This window comes from Corvus kubaryi, unplaced genomic scaffold, assembly GCF_017639235.1.
Source record: "Corvus kubaryi isolate FWS band 111438036 unplaced genomic scaffold, C.kubaryi_AGA036_p1.0 37300, whole genome shotgun sequence".
NCBI classification, from domain to species: Eukaryota; Metazoa; Chordata; class Aves; order Passeriformes; family Corvidae; genus Corvus; species Corvus kubaryi.
The window spans coordinates 1,408,956-1,422,850 of NW_024581093.1; the positions used below are offsets into that span (position 1 = coordinate 1,408,956).

Consider the following 13,895-nt stretch of genomic DNA (forward strand, 5'->3'; position numbering starts at 1 on the left):
GGCGGGGATCTCCGCTCCGCGCTTACGTCTGTCAAGGAGCGGCAGACGCCGCTGCGAGAGATAAAGTAGAAGGCGAGCGGCGGGGCCGGGGGCAGACTCGACAGCCACCGCGATGGGAAGCAGCTCCCCGCAGCAGCGGCAGCGCCAGCCCAGCTAAAGCCTCCGGGGGGGACGGCGGCGGCCCCGGGAGCCCGGCCCGCCGAGGGGCAGCGGGGCAGGCGCAGGCGGCGGCCCCGGCTCCTCTCTCGCAGCAGCCGAGCTCAGCTCGCTTCCACCCGCCCCCCCATCCCGCCTCCCTGCGGCCCCCCCCGACCCTCCGCCTCTCGCTCGCCTTCTGCAGCCGCGCTCGGATTTAGGGATAAAGTGGGAGGAGGAGGGAAAGGGGGGGGGGGGGGGGGGGGTCGTCGCTTCCATTTGTTTATCCACGGAGGGGTGAAGTCTCCCGGTGGAAAGCAACCCCGCCGGGGGGCCGGGAGGACGCCGGAGGGAGGGTGGTGGGTGAGTGGCGGCGAGCCCCCAGCAGCGTGGACTTTTGGGGGGGCGCTGGGGGGGCGGCGGAGGAGGGCCGGGGCTGGGGCTGGCCGCCGCCGACCTGGCCGTAGATGACTGCAGAAGCGCAGCAGGCTCTGTCCTCTCAGCCCCCTCCTCCTCCGGTGCAGAGCAGCTACGGCCCCATGTCCTCCGTGGCTGAGAAGCAGCCGCAGAGCTCAGCCATGGACGCCGCCTCCGCGGGGACCGGCGGCGCGGCCGGCAGCGCCCCGGGCAGCGGCGGGGCCCCGGGCAGCGGCGGCCCCAAGGCGAAGAAGACGAACGCGGGGATCCGGCGGCCGGAGAAACCGCCTTATTCCTACATCGCCCTCATCGTCATGGCTATCCAGAGCTCTCCCTCCAAACGCCTGACCCTCAGCGAGATCTACCAGTTCTTGCAGAGCCGCTTCCCTTTCTTCCGAGGCTCCTACCAGGGCTGGAAAAACTCGGTGCGCCACAACCTCTCGCTCAACGAGTGCTTCATCAAGCTGCCCAAGGGCTTGGGACGCCCGGGCAAGGGCCACTACTGGACCATCGACCCGGCCAGCGAGTTCATGTTCGAGGAGGGCTCGTTCCGCCGCCGGCCCCGCGGGTTCCGGAGGAAATGCCAGGCGCTGAAGCCCATGTACAGCATGATGAACGGGCTCAGCTTCAACCACCTCCCCGACAGCTACGGCTTCCAGGGCTCGGCCGGCGGGCTCTCCTGCCCCCCCAACAGCCTCTCCCTCGAAGGGGGCTTGGGGATGATGAACGGGCATTTGTCCAGCAACGTGGAGGGGATGGGCCTGGCGGGACACTCCGTGCCCCACCTGCCCGCCAACGGTGGGCACACCTACATGGGCGGCTGCACCGGCTCCTCGGCCGGGGAATACCCGCACCACGACAGCTCCGTGCCCGCATCCCCGTTGCTCCCCGCCGGCGGCGTGATGGAGCCGCACTCGGTTTACTCCAGCTCGGCCTCGGCGTGGGCGCCCAGCGCCTCGGCGGCCCTCAACACCGGCGCGTCCTACATCAAGCAGCAGCCCCTGTCGCCCTGCAACCCCACGGCCAACCCGCTCTCCTCCAGCCTCTCCACGCACTCCCTCGACCAGCCCTACCTGCACCAGAACAGCCACAACACCGCCGACCTCCAAGGTAAGGCGCGGCCACGCGTGGGGCGAATCCGCGACCGTGGCCACGGGGGTCGCCGGGGGCTGCCGGCCCCGCGTGGATCCCGGCAGTGCCGCTGCCAGCCGGGATCCCGCTCCGTGGGCGGTTTTAATGCTATTCCCGAGGGGAAGCTACCTTGCCCTCGCTCCTCCCTCCTTTCCTGGGAGCAGCCGGGCCCGTCGGGGCTCTCCCCGCTGCGGGGCTGGGAACGGCCGGGCCGGGGCTCCGCTCCCCCGGGCCGGGGCTCCGCTCTTCCCGGTGGCTGCTTCACCTCCAGGGCCGCCCCGGGCCTAAGGCCGGTGGGCTCAGGCAGCGGGAGCTGCGGGAAGGAGAGGCCGGGAATGCATCCTTGGGCTCTTCCACCTCCATTGGGGTTGGAGGATTCCGAAGGGACAAAAGGGGGAAATTCCCCATCGGGTGGCCCACCACCCGTGCCATCCCAGCCCGTCCCACCCCATCCCCTTCCCCGCCATCAGCTGTGTTTTTCACACATCTCAGGGCCGTGTTTTCTAGGCCCATCACCTCCCTCCATCTGTCGCCCCCGCCAAAGCCGGCGGCCCGGATCTCCCAAATCCCCCCGCGCCCCACAACTGCAGTTCGGTCCCTGGAGCTGTCGGGGCTGCATTTGCCCCGAATCTTGGAATGGAGATGGTGTTTGGCCGGGAAGAGGCCTCGGGAGAGACGAGCCCAGCGCTGGGTTTCGCTTTGCTGCCCAAATTCCCCTCGGGGTGCCGTGGGTGTGGGACTCTCGGGACACGGGGGAGCCCCGGAGCCATGGGCGGGTGATGGGGCAGATTTGGGGGTCCCTGCGCATCACCCCGGGCCTTCGGGGGAGCGGGATGCGCCTGACAGGAGCGGGTGTGAAGCAGAGAACAAATGGGTCAAAACCACAAAGTGAAGAGGGGGAAAAGCATCAGCTGGGCCGGGCCGGGTTGGAGCTGCAGAGCCCCAAGCCCGGCCGGGCCGGGGCAGCGCCCGCCACGGGCACCCTCCGGCCCCGGGGCAGTGCCCGGAGCTCAGCGCATCCAGGGCCTCTGGAAAACGGAGCTGGGAATCCACCCCGAGGAGCCACCGGGCCCATGCGCGGCCTTCACCGAAAGGCTCTGATTATCACCCAAACGAGCGGCGGGGAGCGCTCCCGGGCAGGGCACCCCATCCCCAGCGCACCCCGAACTCCCGAGGTGCTTTTCCATCCCGAGGTGGCGGAAGGAGCGGCAGGAACAGCCCCGCTCCCGGCGGCCTCTGTCCCCCGGCCTCCTCCCCGGTCCCCACCGTCGCTCCCGGCACGAACGGGGCTGCCCCGCTCCGCACCCGGCGGATTTTCCGCACGGGCGGAGGCGATGGGAAAAGCAGCCGGGGCGGAAATAAAATCTAAATATTGGGGAAAAAAAAAAAAATCCCTAAACCCAACCCAAATCCCTTCTCCTCGCAGTCCGCTTGTGCCAGGCAGGGAAACTCCGTCGCGGGGCCGCGGGGGTTTCTCTGCCGCACCTGCCCGCGCCCGCGGAGCCCCCGCAGTGCCCGCGTGTGCCAAAATAGCCCCAGTTCCGCGCTCGCACCGGGGCGTGCGGACGGGCCGGCTTGTTGGGATTTTTTTTTCAACGCCATCCAGCCTTTTTCTCCCTCCCCCGCGCTCACTCTGCCCTCCTAAATCTCTTTGCGCTGCTGACCATCTCTCCCCCCGTCCCGCAGGCATCCCGCGGTATCACTCGCAGTCTCCGAGCATGTGCGACAGAAAGGAATTCGTCTTCTCTTTCAACGCCATGGCCTCCTCCTCCATGCATTCAGCGGGCAGCGGCTCCTATTACCACCAACAAGTGACATACCAGGACATCAAGCCGTGCGTTATGTGAGCCGGGGCGGAAAAACCCCCTCCTGGGGCCGGCCGGGCCTGAGGCGGCCGCTGAGCATCCCCCAGGACCCTCTCGGTGGCAGGGGGGTGTCCCAGCCTGGCTTTGGGCAGCAGGAACAGACTGGAGCCCCGGGAAGCGGCGGGAGCGCGGAGTGCGGCCCCGGGAATGAGCATCGGCCGCGGGTGCGAGCCCGCAGCGTCTCTGCCTTCTTCTGCTCGGGGAGGGCTTGGGAAGAAAGCAAAAGCAGCCCCCCCGTCCGTCCCGAAAGCCCCGACTGCGAGTTTGGGGTGAGGCTTTGCCAAATGAGGTTTCGATGCTTCTTTAAAAAAAAATGAAATTATAAACTCAGTTTGGGAATTGGCGGTGAGCGATGCCACCGGCTTGGCTGGGAGGAGCAGAGCCGGATCGGGCTGAGGGGGCTGGAAAAGACCCCGAACTCAAATCCCCTCGGTCCCGTCTCACTTCGAGCCCGGAAAAATACTTTTTAAAAATTTTTTTCCTTTTCTTTTTTTTTTTTTTTTTCTTTCTTTCCTTTTTATTTTTTTATTTTTTTTTTTTGCCGGCAAACACCCAGCGGGCAAAAAAAAAATCTCTCAGAGGGATTTTTTTGGAACTATTAATTTTGGGGTTTTTTTTGCCTGCATAAAGACTGCAGGATCAGACCCTATGCAGAGAGAACAAGGCACTTTGGAAAGAGACAGCCATGCTCATCCTGTTATTTATTCTACATTTCTTTTTGTTGTTGTTGTTGCTAATAATCGAGACACGAATAGTCTCAGTTGATCAGTATTAAATCGGGGAATCTCTGTTGGCAATATTTGCCATATAGATTTTGGGTTTTTTTAGTTAACCTTTGTAAATTTGAAAGCGACCGTGGTCTCTGTGTAAAGACAATCCTCCATATGCTTTTATAGAAATATATATATAATGAAGGATTATTCCCCTCCTTCCCCTCTCTATTTCCCCCCCCCCCCCCCCCCCCACGTTGTACAGTTCGGTGACACCTATTTTAATTCTTTCTGCACTGTATAAAATTGTGATTATGTGGGTTTGGGTTTTTTTTGGGGGGGGGGGTTTTCGCCTTTTTTTTTTTTTTTTTTTTGTGTACGTTTTGTCCCTAAAGAAAAAAAAAATCCCGAAATAAAACCTGTATGTTATTTGTACATGGGCTTCACGATTGTATGAGCAGCAAATAAACGAGCATGCGGTGTAATTAAACTTAATTAATGAGGAGTCTGTGGCCTCCGCGAGCGCGGAGGGGCCGCGCAGCCCCGGCCCGGCCCTACAAACCCTCGGGCAATAATTCCCGACTCAAACCCGACTTTTTAGGGCTCTTTCACCTTTGCGGAGTCCTGCGTGCCAATTTCCCTGCTGGGAAATATTTCAGTTGCGGATATTGAAAGGCAGAAGGAGGGAAACCGGCCGTGCTTTTTACTTTTATCTTTTTATTATTAGGATTATTCCATTTTTTCCCCCTCTCAAGGAGAAGGCGAAAGGCGCTGTTTGACAGCTCTTTGCCTCTCCCTCGGATTCCAGGCGTGAGGCTGCCGGGATGGAGCCCGCCGCTCCTTTTTCCTCCTCCTCCATCCCGGGAATTTTCCGAGCCCCGCATCCCTGCGGCACCTCCGCGGGCGGGGGAGAGCGCCGGAACTTCCCGCGGGCTTTTCCCCGCTTGAAAAAGAAATTAAAAAGTCATAAAGTTTAGGGAAATTTACCAAAATGAACCCAAATTATTAGGAATTAATAAACAGGAATCAAAATTAAGCAGATAAACTGCGCCATCCCCATCGTGCATGGGACAGTGATAAGTCTGCATTTGGAATATCGGTGTTTTCCTAAAAAATTTGGGGGGATTTGGGTTAATTCAGGATCCTCCAGGATCCAGGAATTTTCGCTTTAATTCGTGGGCCAATCTGCCTCTATCAATATTCAATATCAACGCACATAAAAAAATAGATGTGGGCGAATTAATCTGATTACGTGGTTGTGGATTTCTGCCTTTATAGAGGGAAATTTAATCACTGCACGCTAATTAGCTCAGCTCCGTGTAATCAGCTTAATTAAAAGCCAAGTTCACTGTAGCAACAAGGGACAAATTTGAAATATTTTTGTAATTAAGGCAGGTGGGGAAAGGCTTTATTAGAGTTGGGGGAGACCTTTCCAGAGTGGGGTTTTTAATGTTGTTTTGTGGGGGTTTTTTGAGGAGCGTTGTGGGGTTTGGGGGTATTTAAAAAAAAATTTGTTGTTGTTTTGGGGGTTTTTAAATCTCTGTTTAGATCTCTTGAAGCCAGCAGCAATCCTCCCGCAGCATTATTGGTTTTCCCAGTTTTTATGCTTTTCTGGGCTGATCTTTCCCACATCTCTGCCCATCCCTGCTGGAGGCGAGCGCGTTGTCTCTGTCCTTTTAGGTACAAGCTGAAAACTTGGGGTTTTTTGCTCCTGAAGCACATATCTGCACGAGGCGTGGCTGAGATAATGGTCCAGGGTTAGGAGTTCAGCCTCTGCCAAGTGCTCCTTGAAATCCCACTGTCACTCCTAAGGCTCCTTTTCATCCCTTTGCATTGATTTTGGATCCTCGTTGGCATTTGGTGCTGCTGGAGGCCGGGAAGGGCAGGCAGCGCCTTGCGAGGCTCGGGCCCAGCTCGCAGGGGTTCGATATCTGCTCCCCAACAAAGCCTGACGTGATTCATCCTTCTCCCTCCCGTCGCTTTCCAAACCTGGAAAAACAGAGCCGCCGCATTCCGTGGACGCCACATATTCCTCAAGCCAGTGAGCGCAGTCTAAACAGGAGCTCTCCATCCCAGAGCCCTCCATCAGCGAGGAGAGGCCCAAACCCCACAGGCTCCTGCCCCCAGCCCTCCATCTGCAGAAGCCCAACGGGATTTTTCCCAGCATTTTTAGTCCCAGGGGATGGCAAACCCCGAGCTCACACTTTTCCAGGAGCGGTCAGGCTCCAGGAGGAGGTGAGGAGGGATAAACTCGCTCAGAAATGCTGTGGGAGCTCTGCAAGAGGAGATGAGGCAGGGCTGGCTCAGAAATGGGGGCTTTGCTCACGGAAGGGCCCAGAGCTGGCTGTGCTCAGCTGCTGGGGCTCAGCTCAGCACTGGCTCCCTGCTCCTCATCGCTCACATCCTGATCCGTAAGGGATCCAACTCATTTTCCTGTGGGGTTTTGGCATTTCTCCTTTAGGAAACAGCTTCTCATCGCTGATGCCTTGTGCAGGCCCAGGAGTTTTCTGCAGGGATGAAATGTTGGAGCATGACAAAAACCAGGGCCTGGTGTCTCCAGCCGGGTTTGATGCCAGATGTCCCCTCCAGATCAGGGGACGTTGGTGTCCCCAGGCCCTGGTGGCAAAGTGCTTCCCACTGCTCCTCCCAGGATGTTTCCCCCCATCCTTACAATGCCACCATGGAGCTGGAATTGTGTCTGCCACTGTCACCTGCTCACGAGCTTGTGTCCCCTGGGGTGTTTATGAGGGACACACAATCCCATGTGCGGGCAGAGCTTGAGGGAGCACGGGATGGTGCAGGGATTCCAAGGAAACCCTGGAAGAGGGGATATGGTCCTGGGTCCCCTGTGGGGGGAACACACTTTTGGGAGGGTCCATCGGGGTGATCTGTGGCCTTTTTTGGGAAGTAACATCGGGGAGGGGATGGTGGTGAGGGGTCTGTTGGGGAGGAGGGGTTTGGAGGGACCCCGAGTGATTGGAGGATCCCGGGGTGTCTGGAGGATCTCATCTGGAGAGATGCTGGGAGATTTGAGGGATCCTGGGGGATTGGACGATCCTGGAATACTGGAGGATCCTGTGTGAGAATTGCAGGGATCCTGGGGGGTTTTGGACAATCCCAGGTAGGTTTGAGGGATCCTGGGGGATTTGAAGGATCTTGGGGGGATTGGAGGATCCCGGAGGATTGGAGCAATTGTGGGGGTATTGGAGGGATCTCAGGGAGTTTGGATGATCTCGGGAGATGTTGGATGAATCACGGGGTGATTTGAGGGATCCTTGGGGATTTGGAGGATCCCGGTGGGATCTGGATGATCCGAGGGGTGTTGGATGATCCTGGTGGGATTTGGAGGATCCCGGTGGGATTGGATACTCCTGGTAGGATGTGGGATGATCCCAGGGCGATGCTGGATGATCCCAGGGGGATGTTGGATGATCCCGGTGGGATGCTGGAAGATCCTGGTGAGATGTTGGATGGTCCCGGTGGGAGTGGATGGTCCTAGTGGGATGTTGGACGATCCCGGTGGAATTTGGACGATCCTGGTAAGATGTTGGATGATCCCAGTGGGATGTTGGATGATCCCGGGGGGATGTTGGATGATCCCGATGGGATGCTGGATGATCCCAGTGGGATTCAGATGATCCCAGAGGGATGTTGGATGATCCCGGGGGATGTTGGATGATCCCGGGGGATGTTGGACAATCCCGGTCGGGTGTTGGACGATCCCAGTTGGATTTGGACGATCCCGGTGGGATGTTGGACGATCCCTGTGGGATTTGGACAACCCCGGTCGAATGTTGGACGATCCCGGTGGGATTTGGACGATGCCGGTGGGGTTTGGACGATCCCGGTGGGATGCTGGACGATCCCGGTGGGATTTGGACGATCCCGGGGGGATGTTGGACGATCCCGGCGGAATTTGGATGATCCCGGTGGGGTGTTGGACGATCCCGGTGGGGTGTTGGACGATCCCGGTGGGGTGTTGGATGATCCCGGTGGGATTTGGACGATCCCGGTGGGATGTTGGATGATCCCGGTGGGGTGTTGGACGATCCCGGTGGGATGTTGGATGATCCCGGCGGAATTTGGACGATCCCGGTGGAATTTGGGGGGGCGGTACCGTTCCCTTGGCGGCAGCGCCACCTGGCGGCGACGATCCGGCACCGCCGGCCCCGCCCGCGCTCCCCCGGCTTTCCCCAAAATTTGGCTTAAAACCCGACAAGTTCGAGCTGGTTTGGACTCTTTCTCCACCAGATGGATGATCAAAGCTTGATTTGTTTCTTTAATTAATTATTTTTTTAAAAAATCTCTTTTAAAATTTCTTTATTTCGGTTTTATTTTTTCCTTCTGGCATCCCGACCTGTGAGGGGGAACATCCCTTTATCCGGATACATCTTCACATCAGGGGAAACTCCTTTATGGAGCACTTCTGGATCAGACCTGTTCCGTGCCCAGGTGGGACAGATGGGAATACCTGGCATGGAAAAGCATGGAGTATCCCATGGATACAGACACCAGGCAGAGGATGCTCTCGGATGGGGTTGATCATCCAGATTTGCAGAAAACTGGGTACCTTGGAGACTTGACCAGTGGGAACAACATCTGGAATCTTAAATGGGTGTTTGGAATACCAGGGGATGAGTCTGGCACCACGTTCTTAGCAGGTAAAGGCTCAGATCCATAAGAATAACTGTGTGCCTGATTTCTCCCTGAAAACCAAGAAGTTTGGGATCTCTGGACCTCAGGGGATCCAAACAGTTCTTGTCACTTTTGGAAGGGGACTTCGATTTCTGCAATGCTCTGGGAGGCCACACCTGAGCACCTGTTCCCTTTCCAAGCGTATTTCCACGCAGAACTCCTGCCTGACACTCAGCAGGAAAAGGCAGCAGGATGCTCCTGGAGGCTTTATCCCTGCCAAGAAATCTCTGTCACAAGGAGTCATTCTCAGGGATAAAACAGGTGGATGTGCAGCTGGAGGCTGATGTTATTCCTAGAAGTAATAATCAGATTGCCTCCACCAGGGAGGACAGGCACGGAGCTCCCTTGTTCTCTTAAGTAACTTTCCCTGTCAGAATTCATCTCGCCCAGTAAGGAATTAAAATCAGAATATTAAAATCAGTGCTTGGACTGGATTATCCTGGTGTATCTTTTCCAGTCGAAATGATCCTGTGGCTTTATTATTAATGAAAGACAACAGAAGGAATAAATCTTATTGAGCTTCTGGCTCAATATCCCAGTTCCCATTATCACAGGGTGCCCAGAGAAGCTGGGGCTGCCCCTGGATCCCTGGCAGTGTCCAAGGCCAAGCTGGATGGGGCTTGGAGCAGCCTGGGATAGTGGAAGGTGTCCCTGCCCATGGCAGGGGTGGGACAAGAGGAGCTTTGAGGTCCCTTCCAACCCAAACCATTCCATGACTCTGTGATCAGAGGTGGCTCTGATCCATCAAACTCCTGATAAATATTCCAACTCCAGTCTTAAAATGAACTAAATTTTTGCAAGGGAGCTGCAGATCCTTTGGAAAATTTCACTGAGGGAGTCACTGCGGCACAAATAGAGATTTCCTTTCCTCAGACACTTCTCCAGGTCCTCTGAGAGATCCCCAGGATTTCTGGAACGAGCAAATGGCAATTCTAGAGGTCAAACCACCTCGGTTTCATCATGGAAAGGGATGTGGGGACACCGGCAGTGCCACTTGGCTCCAGCAGAGTGAACACGAGCCTGAGCACAGACCTTCCTTTATTTAAAGCAGCGGGACTCAAAACCCCTGGAATGGCACAGAAAGTGCAGCTCTGTGGCTCAGCTCAGCTTCAGGCTAATTACTGCAAAAATAAGCAAACACACCTGGGAAAGCAGGATGACACAGCCTGGAAAGTTTTGCAGGGACTTTGGGGTACCAGGAGTTCACTTGGAGCAGAACTTGCTGCAGCAATTGTGTTCCTCTGTGGGGGTGAAGAAAAGCCACTGCAGAGCAGCAGCTCCAGGCGCTGCCTCCTCCAGAGGGATGGAAATGCCACACTCCAGAGCCTGAGCAGTGCAGGTGCCTGGAAACACTCGGAAAACACGACATCCCTCTGGAAAAACAGGAGTATTGCTCTTGTCTGAACAATTATTCACTCCAAAATCCGCAGGAGTGGAAGCCATGGGTATGGTAATGCTTCAAAATGTGGCAGCTTTCACCACATGAATGTTTCCCTTCTTTCCCTGCCCTTTTTTTGATCCCATCTAACTGCCCTGTGTGTTTGCTTTATTCCTTAAAGAAAGCTAAATCTGGCTTAGCTCAATGTGTGGGAAGGATGGATCATAACACATTTGTGTGACTTGGAGACCTCTGGAGGTGGCACATTTTGGGAAAGAATTCTGTTTGGTGTCTTGTCTCCCAGCACAGGAGCTGAGCTTTGTCCCTGGAATGTGCTGGGTGCCTTGATGGGAAGTTCTGGAGCAGGAGGACCAGTGGGATTAAAGGCTCCCCAGAGCCACCACGATGCTCCAGGTATCCACTGGGAGACAAAATTCCTGTTGCGATCGTTGGTACTGTCACACAGAAAAGCCCAACAGGGGCTTGGTTGGGGGTTTTTTGAGAGCTTTTGCTGGGTTTTTGGCCTGTCCTTCTGTTGTTTTCCAAAGTGCTGGGAATCACCAGTTGCCTGCAGTCTATCAGGAGCCATCTCTGCCTTCCCATCTGTAAAACGTGGATGTTCCTGGGGCCGCTGCAGAGATGGACCAGATAGATCCATATCCTGAACTCATTTCTCCCAGGCACTTCAGTGGGATGCCCAGCCCAGAACAATGGCAGGATACACGACCCTAAACATTTCTGCAGGGCTTTGAAAGATGAAAAGCAGTGACTTTGCTACCTATGTCAGAGGAGGGGCAGGGACACGTTCCATGATGTTTATAGCAGACATCACGGACATTACACATGGAAACATGGGAAATGCTGCCCTTTTCTGGGAGGGAGATAATCTTTAAGAGATGGCAAGGAGGAAATCAAAGCATTTGGTACACAACAGCCTCCCAAGCAGGGGGGTTTGCCCGAGGAACGTGGCCACAGCCACAGATGTTTCCTCCAGAGCCAGAAGTGCTGCGAGGGGCTGTTCCTTCAGAGGAACCGGAATGAGAGAAATCCCTGCATATGCTTTTCCTCCCCCTCCTCGCCCCTGTGGAGAAAAAACACAGCCCCAGTGCTGGATTTTTCAATGGAAACATTCCCCTAAAAGCCATTTGTTTCTCCCTTTGGAGCAGTAGAAGATGATGAAATAAAAAAAGCACACACCAAAAAAAAAAGGCATGACTTGGAGACAGTGTTTAACCATCCCTTTCCTGACATTTTTTATTGGTCTCCACAGATAATGGGATAAAACCTCTGTCCTTTCAGGCTGCTGGTTGGGAGGGGATCAGGGAGATGCTGGAGGGCTGGATGTGGACCTGGAGGTGAGATCCAGGAAAGAGCCTGATGGTGAGAGATTTTCCCCCTGCCCTTTTTCCCTCCCTGGAAACAAACAGTCTCTGACTCTTGTCACTCAGAGCCTACCCAGCAACCCAGCTTGTTTACTGTTGTCTTTGGTGGCTTGAAGCTGTGTGGCCTTGTCCCTGTTCCAGGAAATGCATGGACACGGCTGGCTGAAGGAAAACCCTCACGCCCGTGCAGTTTTGGGGTGGCAGGGAGCCACCTCGGCCTCATTGTTAGCAGATGCCAGTGCTGCCTCACTGCTCTGTGCCACACACCACGCTGTGACCAATGGCCTCCAACAAAAACCCCTCCAAAGTCACCCTGCTCGCCATCATGGAGCTGGTGGAGGCTCCGTTCATCCCATCCTGGTTTCCCTCTGCATTCCTCCCACAAATGAGGGTAGGAAGAAGGGGAGAATGGCCCTGGGAAGGTCACGTCCCTTGTGGAACACCTTGGAGGTCACTGCTGATCCCAAACCCTCCCAGCTCCAGGAGTTCACTCCAGACCAGCACTGAACCCTCAAAAGGAGGGCAGTGCAGCAGCGACAGCTCAACGACAGCATCCCAAATGTTTGTGCCATGAAAGGAGCTGGAAAGAATGTGCCCCACCACATGACAGGCGAGGACATCGGGCTGTGCAGAGAATAGAGAGCCCTCAGCTTTAATTCTTTTGAACAAAGTTGGCTCAGGACAGCGCGTCCCATTGTACTGCTGAACGTTCCTTCTCATCACACAGCTCTGCTGCTGCTGCACCCAAGGCTGTGCTAGGCATCACTTCACTCCCTATTAGAAGCAGAGTAGGGACCTATCAGCAGCATTTCAGACTTTTCTGCAGCATCCAGGCACTGCTTTGCCACTGTTGATGATTTTATCACGAGTCTTACGCAGTAAAAGCAGGCCAGGATCCACCTGAGGTGAGGCATGTTTTATATCCATGTGCACAGCCCACAGCTACAGCAGGTACAGAATGAGGAATTATGACTTGAGTAAATATTCTCCTCTTTAGGCTGCTCATTCAGACAGAAAATTCCCCAGGGTATGGATTTTACGGTTTGATTGTTGGTATCTTGCATAGCCTTGGGCTGGGCCAAAGTAAAACAAAAGCAGGCTTCAATTCCTCGAGATTTCTTATGAGATCAGAGCCCAAAGGATTCAATAAAATCTCTTGCCTTTCAGAGTTTTGAGGACTTAAAGAAATCCCTCCCAACTTTGCTCTAAGTGATGCCTTCCTGAGCATGCAGAGAGCCTGGAACAATAGATCTGAGAGGGGCAGACTGCCCCATTCACTTTTTTTACACAATCTGCTACTTCCTCCAGGAGGAACTTGGGTCAGCCCACAAGAGACAATCCACATCAGACAGCTGGAGACACCAGAAGGCCGGGCAGGGCTGTGCCCTGGGTACTCTTGTGTTATTTAATTCAACAGCAGCTTGGCCTTCAAATGTCTTTTAGGTGGAGAGGAGCAGCAGCAAGAGCCCCATCCCTGCTGCCCTGACTCTCTGAGGTAGAACTGCACTGATTTCAGAGAGTGATTTACTGACTTTGAGATGGCAGCACCTGAAAGACCTCGACATTTATTAATAGCCTGGATCAAAAATACAAGGATCACTGCAGCATTTTTCTAGTCCATTCAAAACACTAATAAAGTAATTATTTTTCTTAAATAATTACTTGAAGTAGTTTTTTTCTTCCTCAGTTTAACTACAGCTCACAGAATCATAAAAGTTGGAAAAGAGCTCCAGGATCATCAAATCCAAGCTGTGACCCATTCCCACCTTGTCAGAGCGCAGAGCACTGTGTGCCACGTCCAGTCCTTCCTTGGACACCTCCACCAGCTCCCTGGGCAGCCCCTTCCAATTCCTGACCTCCTTTTCCATGAAGAAATTCTTCCTGGTGTCCAACCTGCTGCCTGCCCCTAGGTAGCATCTCCTCCTTAGTGTGGAGTTTATTTCCCAGCTGGGAAAGCAGCAGGATATTGGGTAAATACAGTGGAATACATGACAGAAAAAAGTGACAGGCTGGAAAGAGCAAAGACTTTGGACATTGCTCACCTGTGGAGCTTCACCCAGAACCACAACTGCAAACAGAAAAACATCCAGATGTTTGTCCAAACAAAACTGGCCCCTGGCTGCAGGCTGGGCTGACAGGAAAGCGAGCAAAGTTACCACATTTACAGAACACATAAACAGAT

The 13,895-nt window shown here is 55.1% G+C and overlaps 1 protein-coding gene across 1 annotated transcript; it reads left to right on the plus strand.

The window, feature by feature from the left end:
• Nucleotides 1–421: 421 nt before the first annotated feature.
• On the plus strand, nucleotides 422–4,693 carry FOXF1 (forkhead box F1). The gene is made up of 2 exons (XM_042027084.1): nucleotides 422–1,662; nucleotides 3,370–4,693. The coding sequence occupies exons 1-2, from the start codon at nucleotides 603–605 to the stop codon at nucleotides 3,528–3,530; spliced, it is 1,221 nt and encodes a 406-aa protein (XP_041883018.1). The 5' UTR covers nucleotides 422–602; the 3' UTR covers nucleotides 3,531–4,693.
• Nucleotides 4,694–13,895: the final 9,202 nt, after the last annotated feature.

What these genes read in the sequence shown, in the direction of transcription:
- FOXF1 (XM_042027084.1), top strand. Translation starts at nt 603, where the DNA reads ATGACTGCAGAAGCGCAGCAGGCTCTGTCCTCTCAGCCCCCTCCTCCT. An exon ending in CAACACCGCCGACCTCCAAG is followed by an intron (nt 1,663 to 3,369) that starts GTAAGGCGCGGC and finishes CCCGTCCCGCAG; the next exon opens with GCATCCCGCGGTATCACTCG.